Here is an 18,133-nt window from a genome sequence, read left to right as displayed (position 1 = left end):
ACACCAGGAGATGGCGCTAACCCCACGTGTTATTATACAAGATAGGCAACAGATAGTGATCTAATACTTTGATATTGGAACAAGTTATTGTTTCTCTTTTGTATGCCACTGCATGGACGAGAGAAAACTTGTATGGCGTTAAAAAATAAATAAAATAAACCTACATACAAATAGACACTGTATGAACTGCTTTACTATGTTTCCCACTTCTGCAAGTGTGACTGTAAAATACACAAATAATATAGTATTGTAATCATAGTTTACATTTGTGAGACACCCTTACGCCCCTGAACAGCCACCCTGTCTGTGTATGACTGACTGAGCATGAGGCTAATTTGGAGAAGCCCTTCATCACTCAGCTCTACCTCTCCTTGCGTCACGTGGTGCTACTCTGACTGGGTGGTGGGTGTGTCTTAAGCAGTGGGGTTTCATTCATAAATACTTTTAGCTTTAAAATCCACATTAAAGTGTCCACAGAAGAGTTCCGCGTTATTGGCTTTGGCCCTCCACCCCTGTATGGACCCGGTCGGTTGTTTAGGTGAGTGCTTCCCCTGCTTCATGCCTGCTCGTGTGTGTGTGTTTGTGCAGCCAATTCAAACCGTGTGCCTCCTCTGTCGGTGTCACCGGACTGATGGAAATCATAGGCGCCTGTGAAATATCAAGATGGCATTTTTATTAACCTCACTGCGCAGCTGGGAGTGTAGGCTACCTGCTTTTCATCCGTTTTTAAACTTTACTATCGGCTCCATTTCATCTCGTAATGTGATGAGATGTTGTCTTCTCGCAGTAGATTTTATCACCCAAACCTCCATGAGGAAACAGCTGCCAGAGGCGAAGCTCATTATTTGTTCCGGGAGGAAAACACATTGCAGTATCGACTACCGAGAAATAAGAAACGGCATGGTTTATTTGTGCAGCATTTCTCATTTTAAACAGGTTATTACAAGGTCTCAAATTACCATAGCACTCATATTCTGTTCCAGGGGGTACTTTGGGTATGATGGGAGTGGGACGAAATATAAAAGGCTACTCAAAGCGAAAACGATACCCAGTATAGTCATGCAGCTGGCATAGATATACGGAAATGTTGTGAAGCATGAAGGGATATTACCATCTGCTCAGCCAACCATCAATATAGAAATCTTCAGGGATTGCATGGAAGTAAGAAATGTTTAAAGAAAGTCAAGACTATATTTTCATACTTACACATTTCTTCCTATATTCCCTAAAGCTTTACAACACTGAATAATGGTAAAAGACTGTTAGGCATCTCTAACTTGTTATCAGCTATATTATTGCATTAAAATGATACAGTGAGGTATTTTTGGTTTTCCAAATGTTGAAGGAATTCTTCAAAGAAAATGTTTCTCTTGAATGAAAAACAGTATTTCCATGATCATCACTACTCAACTAGTAGCCTGTCAGAGATCTGTGTAGTGCATTTGTTGAATGCAAGCTCTTATGCAAACCTATCCACACAAACTGAATAATTAACCAATCGTTCTGCCGTATGTTTGTTATCAGCCATGAAGCTTTGCCGTCCTGTTGCTCCGGGGCCAGCCCTGAGGGGGATCACTGCTGCTCAGGCTCAGTCGTGCTGCTTGGGCTGAGGTGACTGAGGATGCAGCAAGGGAGCTGAGCAAGAGACTCCTGACACACACATCCAGAGCTGCTGCTGCGCACTGCCCTCCATCAGGGTAAGACGCTGGGCTGGTAAAAGAGCAGGATGTGGTATAGTACTGCAAGGGAAAGCATTCTGATCACAGCCCGATGTGTTTCCAGTAACTGTTTTCATGCTTGGACGCTAGATGCAGGGAGTTAGACAGGCTTTCCACAAACAGCTCGGCAATAGCTTACAGGTTGTGGTGCTGAAGTTGAGTGCTGCAGTATCTGGCAGGCAGGCAAGGAGTGCTGAGTGCTGCTGGCATGTATCTACTACCCTGCTGGGTGAGTAGATCTAACCAGGGTGTGTGTATGGCGTTTGCTGCAGCAACAGCTGTATTAATGGCCATGTTCTGTAAAAGCAAACGCATAGCAGCAGCAGCGCTAGTGGAACTGCTGGAGCTAGTATTTAATAAGAGCTGCTGTTTCTCTGTTTCTCTGTGTGTGTGGGAGGCAGATGGAGAGTCTTCAGGCTGATATGGAATTACATGGGTGATGATTTGCAGCTGAGATGCTATGATTTATATATATATTCTGTGGGATTCAAAGCATGCGCACAAGCACACGCCGTACGTACATACGTTTTGTTTCTGATTCGTCTTGCAGTCTTTCATGGCTGTTGGATGCAACAGGATTTTTCTGCAGCAAAGAGCATCTTCAATCACTTCATACAGTGTGATACCACACACCAGGCATCAATAATGGAAGGCATTCTTTGTTCTATACATTCACAGAGGTTTGGCTTTATGTTGACATGTGAATGTGTGGATTTATTATCACAGATGATCGCAGTGTCTCTGGTGGCTGACTTTGTGTTTTGAAAAACAGCTCCGGTAACAGTCATTTCCTCTGTGTGTTTGTGTTTGTGTGTGTGTGCATGTGTTATCTCTCAGGGGGACTCTCTAGTTGGCCTGGACCATGAGCAATGAGTCTACCTTCTGGAACATCCTACCAGAAAACTCCACAGTAAGTCTGCCTTTCGCCACTGGCTTATTCTCTAACTTCCTGTCTGTGTGTTGTGTCCAGCTCACCACCAGAACCATACTTTCCCCTCATATTCTCTTCTGGCCAATTGACTGGCTAATGGAGAACATCCTGACCTGGACCTGACATAATTAATAATTTAATTTCCCCTCGCAGACAAATTAAAATGTGACGTCAGAATGTAGAGATCATTACCACTTGCTGTACGTCCTCAGAATAACACTATAACATCTATGGGGTCGCTAAATGGTCATCGTGATGATATTTAAAGACTATGTTCTTGTTTACTCCAATAAAAGGCAATGCCTGCGGTTGTTCTCTTCCCTCCAACGCATGACATTACATTACATGTCACTTGTTAGACGCTTTTATCCAAAGCGACTTACATACTCAATACTGTGCAATCACCACAGGAGCAATTTGTGGTGAAGTGTCTTGCCCAGGGACACAATGACATGCGCGGACTGCAGTGGGGTTTGAACCTGTGACCCCCTGATCCGAACACCAACGTTCAACCCACTGCAACACACGCCTCATGACTAACTAAACCATTCAAATACCTGTTCTGTAGCATACATGGGCATCAAGGAACTTGGGGAAAACATTTTAAAAATTAAATAAATAAGGAATATTCAACTGTAAAATGTTGAAATAAATACATCAAATGGGCAATTTATTAATAAACAAATAAACTTTGCATCATTTTGGACCACTAAGTAAAAATGTGGACCCTGCTAAATAAAAAAGAGGGAGGGCTTTCAACATATCCTCCTCTGTTGAAACGTGTTCATGCTTGAAAACTATCTGTAAATCATAACTATAGATAAGATCGAGCCTCTACCGGTGCGCCCTGGGTGGTTAATTCACTAAGCTGCTGTCCTCCCTGGGAGGGCTTTGCCGTAGCTCAGGTACACTGTAGACAGGTTAATAGCATTGGCCTTTAATGATTCATTTCACGGTTGCATTTATAGATTTACTTTATGCAGGCCAACCAGCCAGTGGTGCTAAATCAATCCTTTAAGCTGCACCGTGTTACTGGGAAGGTAAAACAGCTGCACAGTGATGTCGTTAAGTCTTGGCTGCACTTCCTATGTCGCGATAGGAATGGCATATTCAGAGCTTATTTATCTATTGTGTTGAAATGTTTTTTATTTTCTAAAAAGAGAGCAAGTTAGCTCTAGTACCCACATAGGAAATACACACAGTATGTAAAATGTTTTGCTCCACTCTTTCCGTAAACCCTGTGTTGAGAGGCAGTCACATTGTTACACTTTTTTTGGAAAATAATCCTTTGACAACTGAGAGTTGCTGCAGTAAGCATCAGCGAAAAGCTTCAGCAGGTAGAGTGCTCATGTGGGAAGTGTTTGGTTGTCTCTTTTGAACCAGCGCATTTAATGTACACAATCAGCTCAGGTCATCACCTACCTCTCTCTTTCACTGCCTACGACTGTAACGAGTCAAATATACCAGTTAGCAGGTCCGTCGGTACAGTACAATAAAGTACCATAGACCTACTGTATATATAGACCTTTTCACTGCGGACTATTCATAACAGGAAAGGAATAGATGTTACTAATAACCTAACTATCCATTTTGCCCTCCTCTGTGTATTTCAGGAGATCCCATTTGAGGCTGAGGAGCAGCAGGATGGCTACGTGCTCCTCCTGGTGATCCTGTCCATCCTCCTGGTAGGAACGTTGATCTTCATCTCTGTCCTCCTCATCACCTGCCGCAGAGGAGGCCAATTCTGTGCCAGGTACGATGCAAAAAAACATCCAAAACATTCAGGATTTCACTTAACTAGAGTGACTTGTGAAGAGTTAAGAAGTATAGGATCAAAACTAAGCAACAAATAGTGAAGACCTATGAGCAGTGGACTTATTAAAAAAAAAAAGCTTCTGCACATTCTAATAAAGATAGCCACCATTCCTGCTTTGCTTAACAAGGCTGCCTTTGTGGAAGTACAGGTGGTGCTTTTTTTATAGTGCCACACACACACATGGCACTTATGTTGAATGTCTTTACCTGCATAATAGATCGGGCTCATTCAGTTTAAAATGAAGCTAACTACTTTCTGTCCACTTTGCTCCATACGGTGAATTCCGAACACATCTTCAGGACGATTCCATTAACAGACAAAGCAGTGATCCACGAAACAGATTAAATCATCTCAAGCTGTTTTGCAGTAAGTGGTAGAGCAAATGATGCAACCCTATATAGTTCGAAATGCTGTTAAAGCAGGACAACAGGCTGCATCTAGTGCATGAAGCAACTCAGCTGTTGGAGTGTCAGGACCCTCTGTGGGGCTGTTGTCAAAACACCTTGCCGGAAATACATTCAATATTTATGCCCATCTATTTGTGATTCATCTGTGTTTATTCAGCAGTAACATAGCTCCCCTCCAGATGCTTTGTCCCTCACTACAGCAGCACGCATCATCAAGTACACTTGAATATATGAGTGCACACCAACTAGATGCAGATAAAACTCAGAGGCTGAGCAGGGAAAAGACGAGGCTTGCCGGCGGAGAGCAGGGGCGAATCGGGCAGACCGGTACAAACGATGAGTGTAATGAGATTTCATAGCAGCCATCGGCGGTGATTAATCCCACATCTCCACCGAACCATGTGTGTGTGTGCACAGAGAGAAGACACACACAGTATGAGGAAGCAAGAGGAAATGAGAGACGAGAAGAAGCAGAGATCGAGGTGGACGGAGAAATCCCTCAAGTCACAAATACAACCACAGACACATAGCTCTGCTAAATAAAATCAGATGGGATGAAATGTCTGTAAAGAGCTTTCTTTTGTTATGCGTCATAAATTACTTCCTGGGTACGGGATTAAAAACTCTTCCATTGAGAGTCTGCGGCAGTCAAAGAAGTTGACACTGGGAGGTTTAAAGAGTAGATATATTTGAAGGTAGGGTATGTAAGTTTGAGAAACCGGCTCGAGATTGCTAGAATTTGAAAATACATGTTACAACCTGACTTAAGGCTGGAACAAATAGGGAGGCCACACAGAGTTAAATGCCAAATATCTGTTTATTTAACAGGTTATAGAAAAACACCTCTGATGAATAGTGTATGTAAGAATCAGACTGTCAGTAGTGTGTGGGTGTGTGGAAGGGTGTTGTAGCATGTTGGAGGGTGCATCAAACCTAACACAGGCTGTAGGCTGAGGTTGCTGCGGCATGCCAGGATCTGAATCAGAGTGATCCTTGCAGCTGGGCAACCGGTATACCTTCTTGTGGCTCCGCCTCTAGATGGGCGGGCACAAACAGGACGACACTCCCAGTACCTGCCGGAGGACAGCAAGGCAGGGAGCGCAGAAGGGGGGAGGGGTCGTCACATACACGACCGGAGAAAATCTGCCACTTCCTTACAGAGCCCCTCCTCCAACACACACGAACGCGCACATGACCAACGAGGGCACGAGATAAGTTTGTGCACAGATGGAAGGCTGACAGGCAGGTAGGCCATCCAGTTATGTTAGCCGGGCCGGCTCAGATGATTGGTCGTGCTTTTTACAGCGCTACGGCTTCCACAGATGACATTTATTTATTGATTTTTTGTCAAAGCACTTAAGATATTCATTGCTATCGGGATGTTAAGAGCATTCCATGGAATATAACAAAAAGTGTATCTCGAGCCGGTTTCTCAAACTTACCTACCCTACCTTTAAAGAAGGAAGCATTATTCATCCCTTTAAGTACAATGTCACCTTTAATGTGTGTTTTTTCTCTGCAACTTAAAATGAATGGAACTTTAAAATCCAATACAGCACCATGCATTATCAGTTCAAGAGGTTATCAAGTTACTATCAATGATTTAGGCCCTCATTGATTATACAGCCAGCCATTTAGAAAAACAACGTGGTGAAAATGTAGACTTATTGTCCTTATGCCTGGATTTTCACTCATTGAACAGAAATGTCCACAGCAACGCAGCAGATCACAAAGCTCTGTACTCCTGTGGCCCCACATGTGGCTGCTGCACACATCAGTCGGGCTGGACAGATGAAAGCCAGACTTCAGTGGTGATCATGTCACAGCATTGATCTGAATGTTTCTGTGTGCCCCAGGGCCAGCGATGACCCTGAGAAAACCAACACCACCTACGTGGAGGAGTCTCAGCCCACCCATGGTAAGAGGAAAAAAGGACAAAGAGGAAGAAAGGAAGGGAGGGGGGAGGGATAAGGAAGCAGATAAAAAAAGGCAAGTAACCGAGAGAGGGAGGAGTAATGGAGATTGAGGGATTGGATTGATGGAAGCAGGGATATTTGTATCTCGTCAGCACAAAGTGTAACGTTCATTGCATTACAGTATTGCGATATCAACCCAATGAGTTTAAGTAGCTGTGCCACTCCTGGAACACATTTTGACATGTTGGTACCAGTAGATGCACTCAGATCTCAGATAACATGATTGTAAAGGAAAGTATCCATTTGGCACCAAACTGCTTTAGTCAGCAGTTTGTCATATTACCAGTCACTCTCGACAGAGGTGTCTAAACATCAGAGGCTTCGCTTCACTTCTAGTCAGTGTAAAGGGCTTACATTGTTTTTCTTGTATGATATTATGCCTTATATCACAGTTGAAAGTGATGAGGAATGGCATGCAACACTAACCCTAACGCCTGAACCCCTTGGTCACCACATGGAACTCACATTTACGACAGACTGAAAATAAGTCTTGTAAATTCTGTCACATAAACTAAAACTTCTATTATGTGGACCAAAGTTCACCTACAAAATGTGAGCTAAACAAGAGTAGGAGTGTACATCTATGGTAGAAGATCTGTGAGGCTTTACTGCTAATGTGCTAACATTAGCATGAGTAATGTTTAGCATTTTAGATTAGCCTAAGCATGTGAACGTTGGCTAACTTGATCTAAGCACAAAGCAGAGATCTCATGACCAGTGAAACCTTGAACTGTTTAAATATGTTTAAATATTTCACTGAATGAAAGAAATTGTTGACTTGCTGGTGAAGCTTGGTGGAAAGTCAGGAGATCATCAGTCAGTAGGCTTCATCCTTTAGGTAACATGAATGCTGTTGAGATATTTAGGTCTGGCTTAGAGAACTAGTTGAGCTGATAAAAGTCACATTTACTTTAAGAACATTACAATAAAAATAGAATAATGTCTTGAACACTAACAATGACATCCCGATCTTCCTATACGCGCGTTTCTATTTAATTAACCGTCTGCCTCCCCTGTCTTTTCCCCCTTGTTCTCCCGTAGAAATCACCATCAGGGTGGATGAGTCCGAATGCATGTCAATGGCTAGCTTTCACGACCAGGAGACCGAGCGCTTCCTCTCCACGGGAACAATGGGCCGCCGCGTCTCCTTCAATGAGGCTGCGCTCTTCGATCATGGCAAGAAGGCCCAGGAGAAGGGCCGCAGGTTAGAAAGCCAACATACACAGAAGCCCACATTTGCTATTTTTATATCCGTGTATAACCTTCTTTAATATCCATTCACTCCGTCTCTCTTATATGCTGGTTAAGGAACGGGTTAATAATGAATTCAGAATGCATGCTACGGGCACAAGGAACTGTCACCCTTTCCCATTATTTCCCTGCCCTGCTTTTCTCTTAGAGCCCTCAGCATGATATGCAAATGCTTCAAAGGGATTCAGTGTTGCTAAATGCAGAATCCAGTTTAGCTCTGATCGTTCTGAAGTCAGATATTCCCCCCCGTGTCTTTTTGCCTCTTATGCAAAGATAAGCTTCATGATTTAAGACTTATTGAGAGTGCATGCAATTTATGGCTAAACTTAAGAGGATTTAAAAAAGGCCCTATTGTGCTTTTTATGGGGGTTCTCTCTCCTGTGCATGTGAATGCCCGCATGAAATGCCTCGATTGGACTCCTTTGTTATCTAATTTACATTGTGATGTCACTATGTAACACTTGAGCTTCTATTGGTTAGCGCTTACACATATTGTATGTCGTTGATATCCTGGCTCCAAAATGATGGATTCGAGCTTCCTATTGATATCAGGACAGAGAGTCTCCACACATTCCGTCGCAGACTGAAAACTCACCTGTTCGACTGCATCTTTGCTAAAAGATTAATGTTCTGTATGTAGCACTTACAAAGGATGTGGCTTTACGTGAAGCTAATGCAGTAGCACTTCATCTGGTTGGGCTTATAGATAGGAGATGTACCTGCAGGATTCTTGCTTTTGAGATTTGTCTTAATGGTTGAATGCACTTATTGTAAGGGGCAGGCCATCTCATAGCAATTGACCAATCACAACAGAGCCGGCCACCAAACAAATCAGAGCAGACTGGGCTCTGGTTTCAGACAGAGGGTGAAAAGAGGTGCTGCAGCACAGGCAGTATGAGAAAAATAAAGAGCTTTTTGAACATTAAAGCGTGTAAACATGTTGCAGTAAAGTAACAAAGTACTAATATGAACCTGAACATTAAAATAAAATGTCCTCTTTAATTTAACTCTATGTTGCTCTCCTCAGGTACACTCTGACCGAGGGCGACTTCCACCACCTGAAGAACGCACGGCTCACACACCTCCACATCCCTCCCCCCGCCCTCAAGATAGTCACCATCCACGAGTGCGATTCGGCCGAGAACAGCATCACCATGACGACTCGCCCTGTCGCTAAGTCGGCACTTTCCATCTTCCAGGTGACAGCCTCGAACCTGCTATTAGTCCTAATGCATCGTTATTCTTGACTGGGGTCAATTTGAACATCAATCACTCGGGACGGGCAAGAAGATGAATCAACCCTGATGTAGGCGCACGTGTAGCCAAACAGAGGGATCAAGACCCTCTCATTACAACAGGCTGAGCACATTGATTTCACATTGATGTGTTCGAACATCTGTGCAAGGATGACAGCTGGAGATGGGATCGCAACTTGATATTTATATTTACTTAAACATGAAAAAAAATGGGAATAGATTTATAGTACTGATTTTGAACAAGTGGGGAAAACATTAGAGCTCTGTAAAAGAGAGGCAGGTTCAAGAATATATTCATGAAGAGTAAAAGTGAAATGTCCTTGTCTTGGTATCCTACAGCCAATGCTGTGCCCCCTACCACAAACTGCGCTGACCAGCCTGAGTGTCAATCCCAGCTGTGCCCTCCCTGGAGATGCTCTGAACTCTGTGGTGAACACCAGCTTCAGTGAGAACACTATCGCTCTCGGCACCAAAGGGCGAATAACCAGCTCTGTAAGTTACCTCCAACTACCGTCACATATATTGCGTCAAGTAATAAATACTTGTCACAATTTTGTTGAAGAAATGTCTTGGAAAAGTAGGCCACACAGTGAATCTCCTGCTGTCAGTCATTAAAACAAGAAAAGTGAGTCTGCATACAAATCGCCTGTTAGCGCTCGTGTTGTGAAGAAATGCAGTTCATAGGTCAAAATGAACTGTGTTGAGTTAATAATTTGTAGAGTGCTGCATTTTCTCAAGAAAGTACACCAAACGGCTATTCGAGCCAGTCAACCAGGGAGTCATACACAGGGACATTATGGGGTCACGGACCAATAGCAGTGGTGTTTGATGGGTAAAAAGGAAGCCTGTGTGGGACTTCTCTGTCAGAAGGGATTACACACACACCACAAGTCACGGCAGGTATTTCTTCCTGACGCGTTTCTCCTTCCGTCTCTCAGATCGAGATGATGGGAGCGGGGCCCCGGGGCCGAGGCAGCAGTGTTAGTGTTGGAGAAGGGGCCTTGGTGAGGAGCGGGGGTTCCCCTTATGCGGCAGGAAGCCAGGGGCCTGTGCTGCAGTTCTTCACTAAACTGCGGCGCCATGCTAGTCTGGAGGGGGCCAGTCCCTACTTCAAGATCAAGAAATGGAAGCTGGACAGCAGTCAGAGGGCCTCGAGTCTGGACACCAGAGGTACAGTAATGGATCCTTGATAGTGTACAAAATATGTTTAGAAACAATCTGTGCCAGAGGAGGGAAGTGCAACACTTAAAAAAAAAAAACTGAGAAAATAAAGTCGTAGTCTTGGCAGTTTTATTTCTTTCATGTATTTCTCTATTTATATGTGTGTTTTAGTATTTTGGGCAAGCTCCTCTCCTCTAAGCAGGAGGCTCCAGGAACCAACTGTGCGATGCCTTTCTGTCGCTAATACTGGGATATACACACAGACACACACACGACCAAGACAGATGGCTCGGTGACGTAAAGTGTCCTCGTTCTGAGTCAATTTGAGCCACTGAGTAAATCCTACCGGCAGATTCCCTTCATTCTATATACACACACAATTCCTCTTTGACGATACTTAAGGGACCAAAAAAAGATCACAAAATCCCCTCTGAAACCTCGACAAGCTTTCTCCTGAATTAAGTGTCACTTCACTCCTGTCCGCTGTGACGCAACTTGTAAAACTCACTGCTCTCTTCCCCCATGTTTGTCGTGAGCCAGGCTCCCCGAAGAGGAGACATTTCCAGCGTCAACGAGCCGCCAGTGAGAGCATGGACCAGGAGGACAACGACGCGCACCACATAGACCTCATCCAGTACATCGCCCGCACCCAGGACCTCCCCTACTGTCCCAGCAGCCACCCCACCACACGCCTCCTCTCACCTCCTTCCACACCACCCCCCTCCCTCGGCAGGTATCTTTAATTCCCTTGCCATTCATCCTGTTCACTGCTTTGCTGCCTTGCACTCATTTCTTTACCCTAGCTAGAAACATGTATTATGATAACGATATTACACCGTTAGATGAAGCTCTAAGTCCCAATTCTTCAACACTTTTCCCGTACATAAAAGGGTCCCCTTTATAATCTCGATAAAACACCATTGCAAAATAAATCAAAGTGGTTGTTTTGACAAGCCAGTTGATGTGCAAATGTAAATCAGTATCCAAACGATTGAAGGTTAGGTTATTTTTCTATTTTAAATTTAGGAAATCATGTTTAAAACTGCGAGTTTTAAATTGTTATCGTTATCACATGAATCTACATTCAAACACAACATGCTGTGTAATTGTAATCCAACACAGGCTTATCTGTGTGTAGCGAGATCCCTGTAAACAAGAACCACTTGAATGATTTGGAGCCAGATTTAGGGGACTCCCAGAGTGCCTTTCTTTTAGAGATTGAAGTGGAGAATCGGGACGCAGAGTTTATTTTGGAATAGGAAATCATTCCACCGCTGACATGATCCGATAATGTCATGATGTCGAAAGACCGCAAAGGTCACTGCAATTCAGTTATTTTAAGAGCGCAATGGAGTTTAGCTCAATATAGGGCGAACATATGCAGCGAAAATAACCAGTTTCCTAAAGTACTTTCTTATATAATGTTTATTTGCCTTTACGAAATGTTATTTTAAACAAAAGCAGCATTTCCTGTGTTTTTTTTTCTTGCAGACGATTATTGTTGATTGTATTGCTCCTGATATAACTTGTGTTCTTTAAATCTGCTGACTATAATGAAAGCAAGGGATTTCTAGGAAAGTATGGTCATGCATGGCATCAGTATTCAGTTGAAGGACATGCAACAGCAGCCATTGCAAGTCATGAAAACCATTGTGTGCACTGTGAACACAGCCATGTGTCCGCTGATTGTGATATTCAGGCAAATGCTCCGACACTGACAGTTGTCTTTGCGAATGTGTGTTTCTCCCCTTCCTTCTCTCCTTACTATCTTCATTGTATCTCTCCACACCTGTGTGCACACTACAGGGTAGAGGTGGAAGTGATGGTGGAGGCCAGCTGCAGCCATGGCGGACCAGGGGTGATTGGCCTATCCCCTGATCCCCAGGATGAAGCACTGTCCCTATCAAGAAGGGAAGGTGCAGACCCTCTGGACCCGCCAGATCCCCAGGAACCCCAGTCCCTTTACAAAGACATCTGGAGCCTTCGTGCCACACTGGAAAAATACGCCGCCTCCGACCACAGCAGCAACAACGACAGGAACTCCGTCTGCAGCGATGTGGAGAGTGTGTGTTCTCTGGGGGGGCGCACAGAGAGAGGAGGGCTCCCCAGCTACCCGTCCCAGGAGTTGGGGGATGAGGCAGAGGGTGCAGAGGACATTCCAATGTTTATTGATGAGAGGTTGGAGGTGAAAGAGGGAAGAAAGAGGAAACAGGGAAGCACAGACTCAGAGCGAGGGAGCAGCGATGGAGAAACATCGACTCGTAAACTGCTGCAGATGGACAGCGGCTACACGTCGATAGAGGCTCCGTGTCGCGGTCCAGAAGACTTGCGACTGTTTGGGAGCGCCAGCAGCAGCCCGAAGGACAGAACAGCCCACGAGAAAAGGCACCACTTTACCAGCGCAGGGCGAAGTGGCACTATCGGTGAGAGCTTTGAGTCTCACCTCTTTGAGGAGGAACCGGAGGATGAGAGCTTGTTGGGTGCCAGTGGAGGAGTTTCCATAGAAACGGGTGCTAGTTCACTTGGCTGGTTACCGTACGGTCAGATTCTCACACCTCGAGAGGCTGCAACGCCTTCGCCTCAACCGCTAATGCTGATGCGGCGAGACTACAGCATAGATGCGAAGACGGACGCCCTCTTCCACGAGTTCCTCCGTCACGACCCTCAGTTTGACCAGCAGGAGTCGCCGCAGAGGAAGCACCGCTCACGGGTTCACCTCCGCAAGCAGTGGCAGCGGCACAAGCAGTGGAGCGACCCGGGAGTTAGGTACTTCCAGACCTCTTTTGAAAAACAGAGAACCCCGCTACGGAGGGGGGACAGTGTGAACTACCCTCTGGACACGAGCTACCACAGCACACTCCCCCGCATCGTCAGCGCTCCTGACGAGGAGGCCAGCGACAGGACGGGCAGCACGCCCGACAGGAAAAACAGGGCGCAGGGTGTCACCGAAATCACATCCTCTTCTCCACCACCTTGTGATCTCTCCCTCTCAGAGCAAGATGGAGGGCAGGTTGAGCACCACGACCTCCCTCCTGATCCCCCGGACGAGCTCTGGCTCCTTCAGGCGCCCGACTCCCCAGGCCACGGCCCGCAGACCATCACAGCAGAGCTCACGGACAAACTGACTGCTAACCTGGGCGAGAGGCTGTACATGGGCCTGCGCAGGGCCAGGGACACAGCCGCTGAGTGTGTGACGGCCACACACACTTCTCCGGACCACAGCCCAGTGTAGCAGGGCTCCAGCCGCCCTCCTCGTCACTCCTGCTGAAACAGCTTTTTCTTTCCGTTTGATTTGTCCCGACTCAGTTTAGAATGGTGTGATCCAGACCCATAAACACACAATGGAAATGTCTGTCTGTCTTCATATCTGCTGTCATTTAATGTTCAATGTTGCCAAGCTAACTTATCAAAAAAAGTCTATTAGTAACAGTTGTGTTCATTGATTGTTTCTGTCTCTACTGCTGCCTTCTTGTCTCTGCTCTCCAGTATTAATAAGTGAAGCTGAGGGCCAACATGGCTTCTGTACTTGTTGATTCACTGTGAAACCAGGTGCTATTAGATGAGTAGAAACCTAGAGATCTGGACGCAACAGCTGGTCCCATGGTCATGCATTGGTGGAAAATAAGTATGTTTATCACTATTCATGAGCTAAAAATGACTCCATTGATGATTAATTAAGTCTTGTGAGATACACTAGCTGATCACACAAGCTGTTTAGATCAGTAGTTCCTAACCAGTGGCGGTCTTAAGAGAAGTCTGAGATCATTTAAGTTATTTATATTTACACTGAATTATATTTATTTTTATATTGTTTGGTTTTGTCCTAGGCAATGAGCAGTTACGGCCATTTTAAGTCAGTCTGGAAGCCATGATAGCAATTTCTAGGCACACTAAACATTGATTTATTAAATATATTTCGACAAGTTGTTATTTCCATAAGTTGGCTTACAGCAACCTGTCCAGCTTTGTCAAACTCTTCCATGCTTGTGGCCATCTTTTTTTTTTAAAGTAGCTAGTTATCTAGCATTGTTGGAAGATGACATCCCCATTCTTGATCCCGCCTACAAAGCTCTGATTGGTTGATGCTTATCCCCATTGTTTGAAAAGGTTGTTAAGTGAATTTTGATTCAAAACTAGACTTTGCTTGATTTAAGGGGTAGCTGAAAAGGTTGGGAACCATTGATTTAGATATATACACATAATACAGTTAGAAAATGCCAGGAAAGTTAACAAAGTGTCACTTTTGTCTTCATTAAGTGTCTGACTCGTCATGATGTTGGTTGTTTTTGACTGAAAATGCTTCTCAGCTATGTGAAAACTGTTGAATAAGTTGTAATATATATTTTGGTACATGCATTGCTGAAATGACAATGTCAACTGATTGGCAGGTCTGAAGAGGACAGGTTAGGACTTAACAAACCAGACTTGCACTTGGGTATGATCTTCATCAGTCACAGAGATGACATGAGGCGAGCAGTTACATTACAGCTTTCAGACAAGATGGCTGCCCTCACAGACATTTGTTGTCAATTTGTAAGAAAGGCATGCTTTCTTGTGCATGGGGCTCACAGAACAGTCTTCATGTATCCGCATCTGACATTCTTGTTTTCTCCTCCTCTCCCTCTTCTCCTGAGAAAGTTGACAGTGAAGTAGATGCCTCCCTCGGGGGCCGAGGACTTCACTTCCTGCCAGCTTATAAAACCAGGCTGAACAAAGATGTTGTTTGTTGTTAGGTCCACTTGGTTTGTTTTCTTTCTCTTTTTTGGCTTCCTCTGTGCGATTGGAAACAAACCACTACTGCCACTCAAATGAAACCCCAATAACAGATGATGTTCTGTGGGCAAAGAATGATGTTGAAAACCCACTTTTGCTCACAGATCTTAGTTTATACATCCTCAGCAGTAGCAGCAGGTTGATACTCGCTCATAAAACGTCCATCTCAGAGGGGGCTGTTGGGCTTTCCGTTTCTCCCACGTGCGGGGAGGGGAGCCACTGCTGAAGATGGTGTTGAATACTAATCAAAACAAGAAGGATTTCCACCTTTCATCCCCCTGCCTCCCCTTCCTCGTTGTTTGAGGCCATTACCATGCAGTAAATTGAAATCACTGCATAGAAAATCAAGGGAGAAAAACATTATCCGCCTCTCTTTGTCTGGGTGTGATGATGCTCCTTCCCAGCCTGCATAGATTACATCTCTCCTGGCAGTGTGACAGGAGTCTCCTCTTGTGGCTAAGTGCAGATGCGGCGTTCCTCATTAGGAGGGCAGTGACTGAGATGAAAGAAGGTGAACTCAAATAAGGAGTAGAAAGTGATTTGTGTTTGGATCTCTCCGTTTCCTCCACGCAGGCTCCCCTCCGACACACATTATTTCACCATGAAGAAACACAATGTGCTCGGGCACAATTTTGTGCAATCAAAAATGGTTATGCCAGCGCTAATCAGCAGAAAGGAAATTAAATCCCCCCCTCTGATATAATGGAGCTGATGCCTCCCTGATGATACAAATTACTCAGCAGAGAAAGTGGAATACAGCTTCATTTCCCACAGATATCAAACTAGAATGTCTTCGAGCTGAATCAAACACAACAGTCAAAAGGAATTTGCCATACGGGTGATTTTCCGTACATGTGTACAAAGATTACTGTGTATACAAGCACAATGTCACAGGATAGACTAAATGGATGTCCTTTATTAGGTTTAGACGGATGCTGTGTACCTGGAGACACTGTGGTAAATGGCGTTTGTAAACTAACCAGTAGCCTGTCAATGCATCGATGCTGTGTGTAGGTCTGCATGAGAGTTAACATTTTAGTATACAAATCCTTATGTTTTCTTAGACTTACGGTACAAGATTTACCTTGAGTTACTGATCCTTGGGTAAAAGGCAGAAGCCGAAACATTGGTATGACCTAGAGATTTTGTACTTTTGAGAGTCATGCTAGAATGCTGTAACTGATGAGATTTTGTGAGATTTATCTCTTGAAAATAGAAGTATTTCTGTATTCCTTGCTTGTTAGTAAATCGCTTAATTTCTCAAAGGAAAAAAAAGATGAGCTTTCTTAACAACTTTGCTTTTGTTGATCCAAATGTATTGAGCCTTGAGGGACCAAATGATATAAAAAAAGGTGTTATTTTAGGATTGTTTTCCAATCTGTGAATAAATGAATGAAGCAAAAGTGTTTGTAACTTGCTTTATTCCAAGGGAATGGTTGTTAATCATGGCGTGGGAACAGATCCCAGATAAGGTTCCCCGCTCAAGAATCTCATTTCATTTTTCTCTGTTGCTTATAGGCTCTTATTGATTTCTTGCCTCTCCTCAGCCCCGACAAATTAATTGGAAAGAAAAGCCAAATCCAACCTGCCATCTACAAAGGGAACGTCTCAAATGTCTGATTTCTAAAAATAACAACCTTATAATCTGTCTCACTGAACTGCGCCTTGAGCTGCAGGGCCATTCTTTTATAATACAGAAGAAATACTGCCATGCTATCGCACTGGCGATAAATAAAAGTAAGGAGGAGTGAAGTGTTGGTGAATAAGGAGGTGATAACTGCTGCTTCCAATGCAGTCACAAATACAGAATACACACTTGTAAAATATGTCAGAGCTAAATGTAAGTGAATTATAATCATGTTCCTGTGAATAAAATACTAGCTGCTATCACCAATCATAACATATTCTAAAAACAACATAGAATAGAAAACGAGACTAGGCAATAAGAAAAAGGCTTGACTATTAAAAACATTTGGTAGACAGAGCTGAAGTCCGTTTTTTTCTCTGCCCTAAACCACATCATTAAATGTAATTTCTCCACACGGAACATTTTTTTTTTCATAAGAGCAAATGTATTTTCCTCACTGAAATCACTGTCTACTGATTCAATACACATCATACTGACAGACTGCAGGGTGGACTACACTCATTCCGTGGAGGGTGGGGGACCTACTTTTCCTCTGGGTGTGTTTCAATGTTTTGCATCATGGTGTGCATTACCTCTATCCCTTGTATTGTCTGTCAACCAATCGCAGGGCAAAACACCTCAACACTCAGCCAATGGGGAGTGTGTAGAGGGGGCTCCTTCAGTATTGCCGGGACGTCATCATCTGTGCAGTGTTGAAAAAAAGAGTAACATCATTACAGGCTGTTCCACCCCCCCCCCCCCCCCTTGATGGGAACTTGAAAGGAACAGGGGTCCAACAAAAGAAATGTGGCTCCAACATGCCTCGTGCACAGATTCAGCTAAAATCTCTTTAACATTTGAAATAAATAACTATAAATCCAGTCTGGGAACATCGGCTTTTCACAAAAAGATGGCAATAGTATGCATTAAGATAATGTGACAAAATATACATATTGTTGTTTATTCTGTTTTTTTCTGTTGTGATTGGCCTTTATCAAACAACATTTAGACAGTAGCATGTTCCAGGCCTAAGCTTTACAAAGGAGACGGCTCCATGGGCTAGTCGAGGGTCCATGGTGAGTTTGTTCACTTCTTTGTAATAAAATCAGGAGAGACACAGACACACAAAGACAGAGCTGCAGCTAAAAAGTTGGAAAATGTACAGTTTTGGGTGATATGATGAAAAGCATGTGCCAGTCATGCTAGAAGTTTTGTGT

General features: G+C 44.0%; 1 protein-coding gene across 3 annotated transcripts; it reads left to right on the top strand.

Moving 5' to 3' along the window:
* Positions 1–413: 413 nt before the first annotated feature.
* cbarpb (CACN subunit beta associated regulatory protein b) lies at positions 414–16,685 on the top strand. Of its 3 annotated transcripts, XM_034081223.2 has the most exons (11): positions 415–538; positions 1,525–1,697; positions 2,556–2,628; positions 4,263–4,402; positions 6,729–6,790; positions 7,890–8,052; positions 9,127–9,298; positions 9,695–9,847; positions 10,294–10,525; positions 11,057–11,249; positions 12,323–16,685. In XM_034081223.2, exons 3-11 carry the CDS (start codon positions 2,581–2,583, stop codon positions 13,746–13,748), a joined length of 2,589 nt encoding a protein of 862 aa, XP_033937114.1. In that variant the 5' UTR covers positions 415–538; positions 1,525–1,697; positions 2,556–2,580; the 3' UTR covers positions 13,749–16,685. The 3 variants fall into 3 exon arrangements, with proteins under 3 accessions (XP_033937115.1, XP_033937114.1, XP_033937116.1); XM_034081224.1 differs by lacking the exon at positions 1,525–1,697 and having other exon boundaries at positions 414–538; XM_034081225.2 differs by lacking the exons at positions 415–538; positions 1,525–1,697 and adding an exon at positions 1,800–1,947.
* Positions 16,686–18,133: the final 1,448 nt, after the last annotated feature.

This window comes from Pseudochaenichthys georgianus, chromosome 4 (genome assembly GCF_902827115.2).
Source record: "Pseudochaenichthys georgianus chromosome 4, fPseGeo1.2, whole genome shotgun sequence".
NCBI classification, from domain to species: Eukaryota; Metazoa; Chordata; class Actinopteri; order Perciformes; family Channichthyidae; genus Pseudochaenichthys; species Pseudochaenichthys georgianus.
The sequence above is the reverse complement of the archived record's forward strand: the minus strand, read 5'-3'. Positions and strand labels throughout refer to the sequence as shown.

Bases quoted from the DNA above. Each gene is read 5' to 3' on its own strand.
- cbarpb (XM_034081224.1), top strand. From the start codon at position 2,581: ATGAGCAATGAGTCTACCTTCTGGAACATCCTACCAGAAAACTCCACA. The intron at 2,629-4,262 runs GTAAGTCTGCCT...TGTGTATTTCAG, and splicing joins TCCTACCAGAAAACTCCACA to GAGATCCCATTTGAGGCTGA. The intron at 6,791-7,889 runs GTAAGAGGAAAA...GTTCTCCCGTAG, and splicing joins GGAGTCTCAGCCCACCCATG to AAATCACCATCAGGGTGGAT.